The sequence below is a fragment of the Gopherus evgoodei genome, chromosome 5 (assembly GCF_007399415.2).
Source record: "Gopherus evgoodei ecotype Sinaloan lineage chromosome 5, rGopEvg1_v1.p, whole genome shotgun sequence".
NCBI classification, from domain to species: domain Eukaryota; kingdom Metazoa; phylum Chordata; order Testudines; family Testudinidae; genus Gopherus; species Gopherus evgoodei.
In genome coordinates, this window is record NC_044326.1 from 126,019,022 (window position 1) to 126,036,635 (window position 17,614).

Here is a 17,614-nt window from a genome sequence, read left to right on the forward strand (position 1 = left end):
CGTCACTTATGAAAACTAACACCACTATTAAAATATTTTTTTATTTGCTCATTGATCATTTTTGACATTTGGAGCATACCTTTCCCAACTGTATTTCATTAGTGCCTTGTGCTAGTAGAGAGTTTAGAAAGTGTTCCTCATAAAAAATAATTAATTATTTTGGAATAGTGGGGCTGTAACCATTTTGTTGTTGGAACCAAAATCAAAATTTTGATTTCCCCTTTTCCCCCAAATCCTTTCCTTCTATAGCAGGGGTAGGCAACCTATGGCATGTGTGCCAAAGGTGGCACGCAAGCTGATTTTCAGTGGCACTCACACTGCCTGGGTCCTGGCCACCGATCCGGGGAGCTCTGAATTTTGATTTAATTTTAAATGAAGCTTCTTAAACATTTTAAAAACCTTATTTATTTTACATACAACAATAATTCAGTTATGTATTATAGACTTATAGAAAGAGGCCTTCTAAAAACGTTAAAATGTATTACTGGCACCCGAAACCTTAAATCAGAGTATATAAATGAAGACTTGGCACACCACTTCTAAAAGGTTGCCGACCCATGTTCTATAGCTTTATCATTAGAAAATAAGGTGCATAATGTAATGAATTGGTATTATGTTTCAAAATATCAAACATACCTAAAAAGAAATTGGAAATTACACATTACTGGCCATTCTGTATACAAGTGTAAATGTAATTTTGCTTTCATATGCAACTGTGTTCAGTCATGCCCATCACTAAGTATGGTATGTGGGATTCATTCACTTCTTTTGAATTAGACATGTTAAGCTCAAATATATGAAATAAAAGTGGTTATTATTTAAGATGTGAAATGTAATGGGTTATATAGTTACAATTATCATTTCTGTCCTTTTAATTGTTTGGTTGTTTTGGGGGGGTGGGGTATTGTTTGGATCTCTCTTCCCCCCCCCCTTCCCCCAGGTTGTTCAGTGATTATTTCCAGGAAAATACTATAGCAATAACCACTTTCACTGTAACAGCCATAATCCAGTTATCTGTAGCTAAAGCACCATGACACATGGTTTATCACTCTTCTCCTACATGAGTCAGCGACTCTAAACAGATAACTTACATCTTTACGTTTTGGAGTAGATAGTATTAACTGAGAAATCTCCATATCAGTAACCTGCATCTTTTAATATTTTAGCACATCTGTTCATAGCTGTGCTATTTTATCTACATGAGTTATTGTATTGCCCAGTATCAATAGATGAATTACATGAAAACTAATGAAAATACAAAAAAATTTGGTTTTCAAATAATTATTACAGGAGCACATGAAGGTATACCTACACTCATTAGATTGGCAGATGGCAGCATATGGAACCACACTGGGTTTATGCTAAGAATTCTAGAATGGACAGGAACAATTATTTGTTTTCATGGAAAAGGTGTTATCAAATAAAGAATTTTTTTCAAGTTCCAGAGTTTAACTCATATAAGAGCTGGATTTTTTTTAGCATTTTTTTTCCGGCAGTACTCAGAGAAGAAAACCTTCACTACAGGTTCCAAATCTAACTTTTCCACATCCACATAAATTAGTTCAGTTTTTCACTTCAGAAAGAGGCACATGGCTCATTTCATCCTTACTTCTTTTTATCCCCAACTTTATTTCTGTGCTTACCCAAGCAAGTTTACTGTCCTGATTTTATCTGTACTTTTAATTATAGTAAAGTCATTGTAATCAGATGTTTAACACAAGAATTAACCTCCAAAAGAAACATGTGTAACGTGTTTGTAGCCAGAATCTCTGGTTAGAAGCTGGAGTTACTGAGATAATTTGCAATAGTTCTCCCAAGGGGACATGCTGCAAATTAGTTACATTAGTTAAAGATGACCATCTTAGGGCCATTCTCCTGCCACCACAAGTTTGCAGAATATTAGTTAAACCTTAGTTTCCTTAGTTAAATGTTTCTGAGTCTTAAATCCAACTCCCTGACTATTGTGTGATTTAATGCACATCAGTATCTACACATCTTTACCTTCCTTTGTTGTAGAATATTATTTAAACTAATGCATATATTGTAGGGAACAACAAAATAGATAAGTCTTAAATGCATGTTTGTCTTTTTGTGGCAATTCATAACACACAGGCCACATTTAAAAGCTCTATATTTCAAGTTTGGTCTTCATTTCCCAGTTTGACCATCGTTTCTGTGACTGATAGCTTCCTTGCAAATCCATTTAGAATTAAATCTTTCATTTTATACATAAGTTGTAACTGGCTTATAATTGACCACAGATAAATACATTATATTGTTGAGCATGTACTGTGCACACAGTAGTCTTGGAAAAATTTCATTTCAGTTATTAGAGTTGACTTACTAAATATTTCATTCATTTACTTCTAAGAAACCTACTCGTTACCGAAGAGCTATAAGCTATGACAGCAAGGAATACTACATGCGCCTGGCTTCTGGAAATCCTGCTGTTTTCCAAGATACTATAGAAGAGAGTTCAGAAGGTGAAGCCACTCAGCAGGAGCCAGAACACGGCGAAGACACTATTGCAAGAGTTAAAGGTAAGTTCATCGTTCTGTGTTTTGAAACAACCTGTTTGATGTTAAAAGTTTAACTTCTTTAAACTTGCTTCTCCATGAATGAATCTGGATTTGTTCAAATTACCAGTGCCGTATAAATTAAACATAAAGGGTCCTGTAGGTTCCCATTTTACTGCCACAACATTAGGCAGCTGATTTTGAAATTCACATGTTTTTGCAAGGTGACTTCAGCTACTACTATCATCAGCCAGACAACAAGAACCTTTTAAAAATGTATGTACACACACATGCACAAGACAGTAGAGTTTAAAATAATTGGGAAAGAATTGTTCTTGGGGAGGGGGAGGAAACAGTTGTTCTTGGGGAGGGGGAGGAACCCTTTCCTTTACATTCCTAGAATTTGTTAGAGTTGGGGGACACGTTAGTTTTAAGTCACTGTCATGTCCCTTCTTGATCTAAAAGTCCTGACTAATCTGCTTGAAATCACAGAAAATTACAGAGATGTTAACAGAACACCCAACCACAACACATTTCACGGAACAGAAAAAAGCAAAAAAAAGTGTGCCAGCTCAATAGTCTGGATTTTAAGGTTTAACGGCTCTTCTATTATCTGGTGATAGGCTTTCAAATTCTCTGTCTCAGCTGCCAGAACTTCACCTCATCCCCTCACCATGCGTGCACACAGCTCTGTGATCATTTGGGACAGCAGGGATGCCAAGATGTTCAGGCTCGAATATGTAAAATTCAGGGCAGGTAAAAAGGGGAAGCGTAAGTTCAGGACATGCTCCCGCAGTGGAAAGGCAGTAGTAGTATTGGTGATCAAGATTGAGGTGTAGTGGGCAAACTATGAGGGGAAACGGGCACTGTATTGACTAGCACTGCTATTAGCTTATGCCCGTTTGATTACATTCCCACTTATTAGACTCCACATATATATTCCCCAAAACCCTGCAGTGTTTGTCAATACACTGATTGCCTCTCTGATTACTATGCAGGTCTGGTAAAGCCTCCTCTGAAGAGATCTCGCTCTGCACCTGATGGAGGAGATGAGGAAAACCAGGAGCAACTGCAGGATCAAATAGCTGAGGGTAGTTCTGTAGATGAAGAAGAAAAGACTGATAATACAACTTTGCTTCGACTGCTCGAGGAAGGAGAGAAGGTACAGTACTTCAGAAATACTGATCATTTACTTTATCTGGATTTCTATTTTGTGCCTTTCTCTGATTTCTCCAGGTGTTAATATTTAAAACACGAACACTGATCATACATGTGGAAAGGAGAATTTTTTAAAAAGTCCTAAAAAGACCTCCCTAACTCCACCTTTTCATCCACCACATATCTCCAATAAACCTCTCCTCCCAATGTCAATCCTGGAGAACAAGCATATCTTATACTACGCCCGATGGTCACCAAATATAAGCTCTGGCGGGCAGTGGGCAAGTGCATTCTTAGCCAAGAATGGGTCATTCTACCTCCAGACTCCTTTCTATTAAACTAGAGAATTGTTTGATTAAGCGTCCCAGGTGTCTGTACCTACCGTGATATCACACAAGGAGAGAGGTATCCGTCTCAGAATCAAAAATGCAAACCTTCTCATGTCTAGGATATTTAAATATCAATTAATGTACCAAATAAGCATTACTTACAAAAAACTACGTACCAGAGATATGAAAATATTAATATAACAATCTTGATTTACATTCAAATTCATCTTCCTTCATCTTATGCCAGCCTAAAATGTTACGTTATTAAAAATATCTATTTTATTCTTGAGAACATTAAAAGCCTGCTCTATGATTGCTTTGGGTTCCAAGTTTTGTTGGTCTGATGAGCCTCTGAACAAGCATGCACTCAAGGATGAGTGATACATTGATGGACTACAGTTTGAAAATGATGCCCAGGAAACATGAGTAATGATTAGCTCACTGTGGACATGTGTAATCTAAAAACAAAAATATGTTTAGCTTGCATTTTGTGATCACAGCATAGCTAGTTATTTTGTTTAAATCTGTTTTATTGCAGTAATTCAGTTATGGTACTGAAAATGGGAAGGTACAGGTTTATCTTTTTTGATAGCATAGAAGTATATTTTCCTGTAAGCACCTTACAACTTCATGAGTGTATTTTTTTCACAGTGACTAATTTGTTTTAATACTGAAATAATATATTCAAGCCCTGACATTGCGCTTGTTTCACTTTGATTGGATTCTGTTGTATTTTTCTTGTCTGTTATTGAATGTTGCTTAAAACATGCGATGTTTTTATGCTGTCCAGCTGCAGACCTTCGCAAGAAAATAGCACTAGTACAACATGTTTGATTCAGACCTGTCTACCAGGAGGGCAACAAAACATAATCCACATTATGCCTCTTCACCCGTGTGCATTGGGGATTATATGAGATGGTGTCTCAAGAAAAGGGTAAAAAGGGCCATCAGTGACCTTCCTCCGATACTCTTGCTGAGCTTGCTGAAATGAGTTGAATCTTTGCAGTGGTCCCCAGTATATAAGAGAGTACACATGAATACATACACTGTCTCTGCTGCTCCTACCTTCAAAATGTGAAAAACTGACCACTAATGACTTCTCCTCAACTGTCTGCTACAGCCATCTGGTAGCACGTATCACCTTATAAACCTTGTTTAGTTCTTTGACACATGCAAGTGATTGTTATAAATATGAATGAACATACCATCACGAGTGCCATAAAGTAGGGACAATTTGTTCTTATTCCCTATGGAAGAACAAATTATTGCTCTAATTTTCCTAAAAGAGATTTCAGCACCCTGACTAGCAAGCATCGCCCTCCTAATTTCATACACCACTTTGAATTTTTTCCCTTTGTCTGCAGTAGATTGTTGACTCCTGCATGATTCATGTGTTGAATGCTGCATGATTTTGCTTTGCTGAACAGGGTGATGGTGCTGAATGTGAAATATGTTGCTGCTTCTTCACATAGTGTCCGTATGGGTATCCGACTTCATGTGTGCACCTGCCTCTCAAGCCCTTGATCAGAGATTTTCAGTTACCAATGTTCGTTCAGCGCACACATGTGCCCTACGCCTCCTCATGCTGGGTACCAAGGCTATATAGGGGCGCATGGGCAAACTGCCCTCAATTCCTTCTCAACTGCCTAGGCTTGAGATGGAGCCCTAGTGTGTCTACTTTGAGTGTGCTTTGGCTATCCTAATATTTCTACTGTGGTTGAGGTAATTTTTATAGTTAGTTGTTAGTATACTTATAGTTACTTTGTTAGAGACGTAGTGGGAGGATTGTTTTACCCCTTCTTTCCTCTTGGGGGACTTATTTTTTTTTCCTAGCAGGGCATGCCTGGCTCTCTAGGTTTCAAACTATGCCTCTCCTGCTGAGAGGCAATTCCTGTGAGTGATGGCCACTATAAGTGTGTCTGTTGCTTGGAGGAGTACCATGTCTCCCAGGAGTGCAACTTCTGCTTGGCCCTCAAGTCCAAGACAAGGAAAAACAGGGAGATTAAACACAGACACCACCTGAGTCCGGTCAGGACACTCCTGTTCCCTTCAATACATCTGTCTCCAGCTACATCCAGTGCCCCATCTATCTTGGTGCAGGCTGCCCTTAAGAAAAGGAAAACTTAGGAAGCTTCAGGGAAGACTTCCAGAAAAAGGAGGATGGACTCTGACCTTAAGGAGCCAGCTCCAAAAAAGTCAAGGTCTCTAGTGAGATCTATGGTCTCCAGAGCCTCAACCTCTCGAGTCAATACCATTGAGTCAAAAGACAACTCCTCAGGTACCAGCAGGGCCATAAAGTCCTGGAACACAAAGGAGAGACCAGTAGGGCCTCGGTACCTTCTACTAGCAAAGAGGGTAAACGCAGATGCTTGGGACTGGCACCATCGAGTTCTGCCCACCCATCTTTATCTACAAATTAAGCCCAACTCTCGGTACCCATGCATGCCATGTCCTCAGCACTGAGCAAGCGATGACGTTAGACACCTCTGGTGTCTACTCTGGTACCATCACCATTGGCGATACCGTTGGCTTCAGCTACCGCATCAGTATTGATCCTCTGCTGGGTGCCACAGGAGTTCAGATATACTAAGGACCTCTCGATAATGGATGAGCAAGAGTCCCTGCTCTTCATGGGTACTGAGCACCTCTTGGTACCGATACCCCAATCTCCAGACCACGATTACCTTATCATCTAAACTTGTAATCTCATCAAAAAATATGAAGTTAGTTGGACAGGATCTGTTTTCTTTAAACCCATGTTGAATGGCATTAATTATATTACCCTCCCTTAATCCTAAATTAATCAAATCCCATATCAACTGCTCCATTATTTTGCCTGGGATTGATGTCAGGTTTACAGGCCTATATTTACGTAGGTCATCTCATTTACCCTTTTTAAAAATAAGCACATTATCTTCGTTCAGTCTTCTGGAACTTGTTCCATGCTCCAAGACTTATTGAAAATGAACATGAACAGTCCAGCAAGCTCCTCAGCCAACTCTTTTAAAAATCTTGGATGCAAGTTATCTGGACCTTCTGATTTTAAAATGTCTAATTTTAGTAGCTTCTGTTTAACAACCGTCAGAGATACTAATGGAATGGAAAAGAGGGATGAGACTATACCGTGTTTTTTGCCAAATATAGAAAAGAAATATTTACTGAACACTTCCACTTTTTCTGCATTATTATTGATAATTCTCCATTGCCATCTAGGACCAATACTATTGTCAGGATATTTTGTTCTAAATATATTTTAAAAACTCATCCTCCTATATCAAAGTTTCATTTGTAAAGAAAATTAAAGCAAAATCTGTTTATCCAATTCTGAGTTAGATTAAATTAACAAAAAAACCAAAACTTTCTGCTCGGTAAAGACAGTTGCATATACACGTAATAACTTAGTGCAAAAATGGCTGAACTTCACAAGTTGGAACTTTCCAGGTTGCTTATTTCTCACTGTAATGGTGGTTCAATATAATTAAGTTAAAAATTTTTAACTAATTGGAGCAGGAGGTTCCATTAGCACATGAGGATTGTGTCCGGTCCTCCTTGGGTAGTTATGGGAATGCTGTGCTCACTGTTAAAGTGGACTGGCTCACTATGTGACTGATCAACTTTCTTTAAAAAGAGAGAAAAAAAACTCTAAGATAATTAGCCTGAAGTATTGCAGAAAAATAATCTACACTATTTCAGTACACCTGCTATCGAGTCTATGTTGTTCATCTTGGGTATATGGGAAACAAACAAAAATAATTGAAGTTCAACAATCATATGTAACCTACTGTTGCTGCTATTGTAGTTAGAATACCTCTTAACTGAAGATCATAGTCCAGTACTACTTGGCTTGTAGACAAGGTAGAATTAAAACTAATTTTATATCAAACTAAGCTTGGAAAAGTCTTCAGTTTTTGTATACACTGCCTTAATCTCAGTTTAAAACATGTTTTAAGAAGGTCGGTTGGAGCGCCTTGCTGTGTTTCCATTAATCCTTTGTCAGTGTCTGTTTCGTTTCATTCCTGCTGGTTCTTCTAACAGATGACCACAATTTGTTTGGTGTTTATTCTGTGGGATAATGGAGAAAAATAGTCTCCCATTTTAACCTACATTTTGTTGGTTATCTTTTAAACAAATGGAACACAACTGTTTTAGGTAATATTTGTAACAGACTCTTATGTCCTAGTAAATTCTCCTTCTTTTATTGAATCCCTGCTTTTATTCTTTTATGGGGGGAGGAATAGCTCAGTGGTTTGAGGATTGGCCTGCTAAACCCAGGGTTGTGAGTTCAATCCTTGAGGGGCCACTTAGGGATCTGGGGCAAAAATCAGTACTTGGTCCTGCTAGTGAAGGCAGGGGGCTGGACTCAATGACCTTTCAAGGTCCCTTCCAGTTCTAGGAGATAGGTATATCTCCTATTATTATTGTTGTTGTTGTTATGGATACAGAATACAATAGAAAGAAAAGAGTATATGATTGCATGTATATTGATGGGTATGTATAATTTGTTCTGAATTGTACACAGTTTTATTATAGCCCATTTTTAGTTCATTTGTCTAATGCACCTTTATCATATATTTTAACTAATAAAAGAAGTAGCACAGAATTGCTGTACTTAAAATAAAAAAAAATTGTCTGAGAGAACAAGCCATAACTTCCAACAAGGCAGCAGATTGAACTTGAGCTAAATTAAGCTGCTTTTGCTAATCCTATGGGTTTCATTACAGATTCAGCACATGTACCGCTGTGCTCGAGTTCAAGGTCTAGATACCAGTGAGGGACTCCTTCTCTTTGGTAAAGAACACTTCTACGTGATTGATGGGTTTACGATGACAGCCACCAGAGAAATACGCGATATTGAGACATTGCCTCCAAAGTGAGTGAATTCAGAGAGTCAGTTTAGCTTGTTTAGTAAATAGACACGAAACATTTTGTGAAAGATTGAAGAACAAAACTCTGTAATATCAAAGTTAGAATGGTCATGTGAAGTGCACCTGCTTCCACAATTGTAGATTGATATGCATAGAATTATGTATAAATCATGTGTTATTTAGCCGTGACCTCTAATTTCTTTTTCAGAGCATTGATATTATGATTTTGGCTCTGTTATTCTTGGTTTTATTATTTATACTAATAAAATATCATAGAAAATTGCAGTTCAGAATAAACTAAACTAAATTAAGTTAACCTTTGGAGAATCATTTTAAACTTTTGTTCACTGAGTTACAATAGTAGCTTTTCCTCTGTGATGACTTAAAAAATAAGATTCATAGTTGCAGTCTGCCTGGCTTAACAAACTCCATACAGTTGAAAAATAGTTTTTGCTATACATTGGTGGTCATTTTTAACTTTCCTTCCTCTGGTTACCTACAGTATGCATGAGCCAATTATACCTAGAGGAGCAAGGCAAGGTCCAAGTCAGCTCAAAAGAACATGCAGTATATTTGCATATGAAGATATCAAGGAAGTACATAAAAGGAGATACCTATTACAGGTGACTCTTGTTTTGTTTCGATTGGATGGGGATGGAGAGAATTTAGCCAGCATTGTTGTTTGTTGAAAGTGTCACTTTAAAATAAATAAATAAATAAATAATTTCTGGGGGTGTTCAGCAACTTGAAAGTGAGGCCATTTGGAGTCCCAGAATATAGATTGAGTTGCCTAAAATTAGCATCCAAGTTTGAAAATGTTGGCATGTATACTTTTTACTTGAGGACAGAGTGTATTTTAATATTCTAGACATGGACTGACAGCACTGATTCAGGCAGTTTTTAAGTTAGTTGGTGTCATCATTGTCAGCCTTTCACTATGGCTAAACTGAGATCACCAAACTTATTTCACTTGTGAGCTACAACAGCTGATTCTAAGAGGTGACACACTAATTCATTAGTCCTATTGTTTGTAACATCCTTTGATATCCATATTTTTCCTCTGTCCTTTCTTTCCAGCCAATTGCTGTTGAAGTTTTCTCAGGAGATGGACGGAACTATCTTCTAGCTTTCCAGAAAGGAGTTAGAAATAAAGTCTATCAAAGGTATTCCAAAATAAGTTAAATTACAGTGATTTAAACTGAGCATGATTAGTAGTGTTACTGTTTGGTTTTTTTTAAAGTTTCAAACATATTTGAAATTATTTTTGATAGCTATATTAGAATGGGCCATAAGCCCCAGGAAAAGGGAGACCACACCACATTACAGATTTAATCAATTTCATTGCAGGATATATGCGGCTCTGGAAACACCGTACTATAGGCACTGCAGAGAAACTGTACTAGTTAGTTAATCCATGGTCTGTAGATACTGTATTGTATATGATGCCCACGTAGCACAGGGAAGGGCACAATAGAAATACCTAGGAACATTTGATGAGTTTTCTGCATTGTTTATATGTAATGCACATAGTATAGATATATTTGTAATGACAGACATGCCTTGTCCATGAGTGTTGGCTGAACATACTGTCTTTATGTTTGGATTATTCTCTGGTGATCCAGATATGTTGTGTAAATTAAATTTTTAAATTTTGGGATGGGAAAAGGAGATTTTGCAGTTCCAGGCACATGGAGAAGAGGGCTCTGTGTACAGATAAAGTAACTTTGCTTGTGGATTTCAGACAAAAAGTGAGATCTGAAGAACAAACGAAAGCCACTGGACATCTAGACATCTTATATTTGTTTCTGAGGGAATGCAGCTCAAGGTTGGATGAGAAAATGAGAGCCCACCCTTTCATGCTGTCTGAAAAAGAAAAGAATGTTGTTTTGTCTACACTAGAAAAGAGGTTGACGTTAGGTCCTTCTCCAGACAGAGAGTAAACCTGTACACCTCAACCAGCTGAGTCAAGGTTAAAAGTGTTAACCCACATCTATGCTGGAGATAAGGTTTGTGGTTAGCTAAAACACTCCGATCTTACCTCAACTTCTGTTCTAGTGCAGACAATAGAGATGGTTAGAAAAATTTGACAAAACACTTTTTCATCAGAATTTTCCATTTCATCAAAATTGAAATTTTCCACCAAAATGGTTTGATTTTGATGAACCATGCCTCCGTATCTGCCACCTCAGCTGAGTCAGACTTGGGGACCCCAGGGCTTCCAGGATCCTCAGCAGCCCGCCAGATGGATTGCTTTAGAGTTTGAGTCAAGGACTGCAGGCCTCCAGGGTCCATGACTTCTTAGCAGCCCAAGCTTCCAGGGTCTACCACTGTGCAGCAGCCCACCTGACTGATTGCCTCAAAGCCAGAGTCCCCAAGGCTTCCAGAATACATAGCTCTTTAGCTGGGGCTTCCAGGGTCTGCAGCATCAGATCAGCATGCCATATGGATTGCCACAGAGTCAGGAACCGCTTCTGGGGTCCATGGCTCTGGGACAGCCTGCCAGGTGGACTGCCTCAGTGTCAGGGCTCCATTCCCTTTCACAGGGAATTTTGAAATCTGGGGGGTTTTGTTCAGAATCAGAATGAAACCAAATTTTGAAATATCTTAATTCTCCACAAAATGGAATTATCTTTCTCCACACAGACACACCCACGGCTTTTTGCAGTACTAACTGATACTCAACTAAGCTTTAACATTTTTATTAGTTTGACATTGTGTTGCAGTTGACAGAGCAGTTGGGCAGCATGGCTGTCCCACACTAGTGGACTACTAGTTTTTCCCAGGTTATGATCTCTTACCTAATCAATGCATTTTAACTGTGCCTCTTTAATGCAAATACAGGAGGCAGTTCAGATTTATGCATTGGGCCCTGTGGTTTGTCCAGACTGCATCACCCTTGTGTCATATTCTTCACCTGTTGATGCTCAAATGGAGCAAGAGTTCCTTTTTAGAGCAGTCCCTTTTTAGAGCATATTTTGGAGCAGCAGCAAGCAGAATCCTTCAAAATGTTCTGCTAGTTGTAATGACTGGACCCCCTACAGAACCCCTTCTCAGTCTTCTGATTGTTGTGGGGCTGCCACATGGGGCATGTGGAAGGGCATGTCTGTGAGGAAACCATTTTAGGAGCCACAAAAGGAGAGTTCTGGCACAATTGCTGCCAGCCAACAAACCTGTGGCCTGCCAGAGAAAGGAGCACAGAGTCTGGGTGGCATCCCTCCACAACAGCCGGATGCCTCTGGAGACACAGCCACAAGGGCTGAGTTAGCTTGTTTCACCACCTGGAAGTCAGAGAGCCAGAATCTCCTCACCAATCAAGAATTCTTTGAGATTAAATTCAAAAATTCCTCCACCTCTCCCATCCCAAATCCAAAGGTTAAAACTTGAGAGTCCTGTCCATATTTAAGTGGATTACTAACTTGGTACCTTGCTTGTTGGTGTAGGAGGAGGAGGATCCCTTGTATCATCTCTTCAGTTACATATTAGAGGCTAAAGAGCACAGGGGAACACACTCACACATGAGCCCCAAATAAGAAATAGACTGGTGCATTGCCAAGGGTGAGAATCCTTCTGAGAATGCCTGAAAATAAGAAAAACGCGAAAAAACTCCCCATCTGGTCATCTTGCCTGAGCTCTAGATCCTCTCTTGAAGAAGGGAAATTCTGTGTTTTTTCAATCCTGTTCACCCCAATCAAAAGTAGAGACAGATAATTCCTCTTGACATAATTGAGACCAGGGAGAGGAAGTTAGTGTCTGCTATTGATATCCAGAAATGCTAAACTTGCTACATGTGTTAAATACGAGATTTAAATGTCTAACTTTGTCTGCAGATAGGAGACTGGGAGAGTGAGAGCAGGTAGTTAATTTTTTTAAAAGAATGTACATGGCTGATTGGAATCAAGTTGCCATTTGAACTTAATTTTGGTGGTTGGATTCTCTTAAATACAAGGTACACATGGAACATAAATATAATTAATTTTATTCTTTTAACTAATGCAGGTTTTTGGCTGTGGTTCCATCTTTAACTGACAGTTCAGAGTCTGTGTCTGGACAAAGACCTAACACTAGTGTAGAACAAGGGTATGTGGTTCTTTTCCTAAAAATCTATTGTTCAGAATGTCAAGTGAAGAGACTGTTGTTTTCAGTGTTCGCTGTAGGCGTGTTGGTCCCAGGTATTAGATAGGCAAGGTGGGTGAAGAAATATCTCACCAAGCTCATCATCAGAAGCAAGCTCCCTACAGACTCACCAACTCAAAGCAGCACCAGACTCTCCTGTAACAACAGATGCAAAGCCTGCAGACATATCTCCACTGCTGCAATGGTCAGTCGTCCCCTTTCCCCCCCAGCACACACACCCCTTTCAATATCCAGGAGCTTTCCACATCCCTCCCAACATGTGGTGTACCTCATCCAGTGCACTAAGTGCCTCCAGTAACAACTGTAGGTGAAACCAGGCAATCGCTACGCTCTCAAATGAACTCTTACAGAAAAATGATAAAAGACAAAAACACCCTATCACCCATGAATAAGCTCACTTTTCACAGAGTGATCGCTTTATATCTGACCTATCAGCTCTTGTCCTCAGAGAAAACCTGCACAAACCTTCAAAAGACAAGCCTGGGAACTTAAATTCATAATTTTGCTAGACACTAAAAATCATGGTCTTAAAGACACGGGATTTATGGTTTATTACAATCACCTATAACCCACTAACCCCCTTCTTTTGTCCTGTGACTGCAGAGGTGTTAACTGGCCACTTCAGCTTGAATGATCTCTTACAATATGTTAATGCCTTGTGCTAAACAATCTGTTCCAGCTTGTATTTAGCTGTGACTCTGAGTGCCTTTCCCAGACCTGAAGAAGACCTCTGTGGAAACTCAAAAGCTTGTCTCTCTCACCAACAGAAGTTGATCCAATAAAAGAGATTACGTCACCCACCTTGTTTTTTTAAATAGAGACTTACGTTGTTTAAAGTTCTGGATCTTCTGGAGAACTATGTATCTTCCATGCTGAACTACACTGCTTTGAGCCAGACCAACAAGAGTGATTGGAGATGCTAGGTTTAAAAATGCTTATCATCAGGAAGTTGTTAGAGAGAAAAAGAAAAAGGAATTCACATAAAACTTTTGCTTTTACAAATTGCCTTCAACTGCAATTGCCTTTAACTTGCAAATCCTGTTGGCTCCACTGTTTTCCAACAAAAGTTATGTATATTATGTGAATTAACATTATTAATAAATTAATTTATTTACTGTGAAATAGATTTCAGCATGAAAAGAACTTGATCTAACATATTAAATAACTGTTCATAATGTGGGTTTTAGAATGTTAATTTGTCCTTGCACTGAAATGCATAGTTAAATGTTTTAATTACCTTTGTTCAGAAGTCAGCTAACATTTGTGCACTGATTTATGTGGGTGTCAATTTGAAAAGCATTGTACAACATTGCTAAGGTATATTAGTAGTAATCATTGGTACTATAACTGTTATAATTCTACAGAGTAAAATGTAGCTATTCAAATTCTAATGCTTTAAGTTTTGTATCATGTTACAAAGATGCAGCCACAATATTGTGCTAAATAGAAAAATACTGACACATCCTTATTCCTTTTAGGTCTGGCTTGCTTAGCACTCTAGTGGGAGAGAAATCTGTGACACAAAGATGGGAGGTAAGTATGAGAGTTCTACTGTGCGTATATTGTAGGAAGAGCCAAAATTTGTAGTAATATGCAATGAAATATTTGAATAAAATGTGCTCGTGTTTTCAGTAGGTTGAAAAATATAGTACCCTGGAACACTTCTCTCCACAGCAAATTCCGTTGCAGTATTTTGACAGAAACAAGACTGTTTGCACCATTAGAAGTGTGAGACAAAACTATGCAGTAAATCTCAGAGAGTATTTCCACAAATCTTTTATGCTGTAGTTTGTACCTTGTTAGAGAGCTGACCACTGTGAAGATCTGCCAATGTAAGTGTTTGATTATTCTAAAATGACCTAAAATGCTAATATTTATCCTTTTTAAGAGAGGAGAAATCAGTAATTTCCAGTACCTGATGCACTTGAACACTCTGGCTGGCAGATCCTATAATGATCTCATGCAGTACCCTGTCTTCCCCTGGATCCTTGCAGACTATGATTCAGCGGTAAGTATGAAAACTATTCTCTGTCATGCTAATATTTTTACATGCTTATTTTTAAGGTGCACTAACATTATAGTTGGTTCACATTACCTCAGTGGAGCTGAGACTTACTCAGTTTTCCAAATCTTTAATTTCAGTTTACTTTCTTACTACACATATTCCTACAATGAGCTCCACGCAGACCTGTGACCCTGAACTTGTGCAAAGTCCCATTGAAGTTAATGCGGCTCTGCACAGACAAGGAGGACTGTCTACAAAGAGCTCATTGCAGGACCAAGGCTGAAGTTTTTTTGCATGGTGGCCTGGTGATTGCCGTGGACACAAATGCAGTGATGCTTTGTGTCATAAATTTGTTTCTTGAAAATCTCTGCTGTAGTTCTCTAGACTGTTTCCCAGTGGCTTTTGTGACATAGTGCGGCAGTTCTCAACCAGGGGTCTGCGAAGCCCTGCAGCTGAAACCCAGATCCTGAGCCCCAGCACCTCCCATGCAGCTGAAGCCCCAGTCACTGGCTCCCCACAGAGGGCTGAAGCACACAGCCCCTAGCTACACCTCTCCCTGCACTATGAGCTACCCTCCTGCCCACACGCAGCCCCTAGATACCCCTGTCTGCACCCTGTACTACCCCCCCTACCCCTACACAGCCCCTAGTTACCCCTCTCCCTGCACCCTGAGCTATCCCTCTGCCCACACGCAGCCCCTGGCTACCCCTCTCCCTGCACCCTGTACTACCCCCCCTACCCACACACAGCCCCAGCTACCCCTCTCCCTGCACCCTGAGCTGCCCCCTTCCTGCCCACAGCCCCTGGCTACCCCTCTCCCTGCACCCTGAGCTACCCCCCTGCCCACACGCAGCCCCTAGTTACCCCATCTGCACTCTGTATTACCCCCCTACCCACACACAGCCCCTAGCTATCCCCTGCCTGCATCCTGAGCTACCCTCCTGCCCACACGCAGCCCCTAGATACCCCCTGCCAGCATCCTGAGCGGTTTTCAAACATTTTGAAGTCAACCTCGCCGTCCCCCTTTGTAATAATTTTTGGTTCCGCCCCTCTCCCCCTCCCCACAGCCCAGATAGACTGTGTGGCCTGCTGAGGTGAGTCGGGGTAGAGGAGGAGCTCCCTCCCCAGACCCTGCTGTGCAGAGCTGGCTTGGACCCAACTGGCCCCTAACTTCGCGCCCCCCCACCCTGAAAAAAAAATTTGAAGTCAAATTACACCTATGTCCAACAGGCCTGCCCCCACCCAACCCGGAATCCCTGCTCCCCTGCTGGGTCCTGGAGTTTTTATATCATTTGCTGGGGAGGGGCTCAGAAAGAAAAAGGTTGAGAATCCCTGACATAGCGGAAGCATTCCTGTTTGGCAGACATTGCAGTCTCTCAAGAAGTTTAGTCCCAACCTTATGAAAGTGACAAACCTAGTTATGGAAAAGGGGAAAATGATACTAATGTTAGTTTGGGCAGTACTTCTAGCCAGCTGGTTTTGTTCCTAAGGGTGAGCATAAGGTGCTGTGATGAAGACCTGCTGCTGAGAATAGCTTTTGCAGGGATGCGGGGGAGACACAAAGCACTGCCACTTCTAGAATGTAGTAAAGATATCTTCTTGAATTAGGCTGAACAATTCTTTAGAAAAGCATAACTAACTAGGTGAGCTAAATAATTGCTGCTGCTTATGATATGCGATTCTGCAAGGAAGAGATAAATACCATATAGCTCATAAGGCTGCTCGCCTTGATCAGCCAGTGCAGAGTGCTTTTAAGAATCTGTATTTGTTTATTTTAAAAGGAACTGGATCTTACTAATCCCAAGACATTCAGAAACCTGGTCAAACCGATGGGAGCACAGACAGAGGAAAGATTAGCACAGTATAAAAAGCGATACAAAGATTGGGAAGATCCTAATGGTAAGTGATTGTACAAATGCAGATCTTGGAGAGCAGCGATGGGCGCATTTTAAGTTAGTCAGTGTGCCTGTCTTCTTCCTTCAAGAACACTCTAAACACTTTTTGCGTATGTACATACCAGATCCTGTGGGAGGGCACAAAGGGTTGTGGTGTGGCCACTTTATGCCAGTGTCCCTTTTAAATGTGGCCACAAAGCAACTCCAAGGCCCCCTCTGGGGAATACCCCAGCTTAGAGGTCTACTCTTCCCACACAAGTGTCTCTGGTGTGAGAGGCTGCTAAAGCCTTGGTTATTTCTATGCCCATCTTCCCTAGTAGTTACACTGACCCAAGTGAAGGCAGCCCTCAGAGCTGTTCTACATGCTCTTGGCAATGCACACACCCTCCCCCTTTGGTGCCTACACCAAGTTCAGCACCAGCACAGAGATGAATGCCCCACTTGGTTTGTATGGCATTTCTGCCTGTGGCGGTGCAAAAAGGAGAGACATAATTCAGTCCATCAAGGATATGCAGAATACTACATTAAGAAATGCTAATTGCTGCACCCAAAAAAATGAATAAAGCAGGAGTTTTCAAACTCTTCCATACTACAGACTGCATATTAATAGAGAGAGTATCTCATGGACCACGTACCCTCCTGATTGTGATCACATAGCATCCCTGTGGAACTAGTTGTTTACAGGAAAAAGTAATATTAGGAAAGCAATATA

At 40.2% G+C, this 17,614-nt stretch overlaps 1 protein-coding gene across 1 annotated transcript in view; it reads left to right on the forward strand.

Annotated features, from left to right (window-relative positions):
- Positions 1-17,614, forward strand: part of WDFY3 (WD repeat and FYVE domain containing 3) — a 244,999-nt gene that overhangs the window by 194,053 nt on the left and 33,332 nt on the right. Inside the window, 9 exon segments of the mRNA XM_030564966.1 lie at positions 2,372-2,540; positions 3,515-3,678; positions 8,725-8,873; positions 9,371-9,491; positions 9,946-10,031; positions 12,865-12,945; positions 14,481-14,535; positions 14,891-15,010; positions 16,789-16,906. Coding sequence (XP_030420826.1) covers positions 2,372-2,540; positions 3,515-3,678; positions 8,725-8,873; positions 9,371-9,491; positions 9,946-10,031; positions 12,865-12,945; positions 14,481-14,535; positions 14,891-15,010; positions 16,789-16,906 — 1,063 coding nt within the window.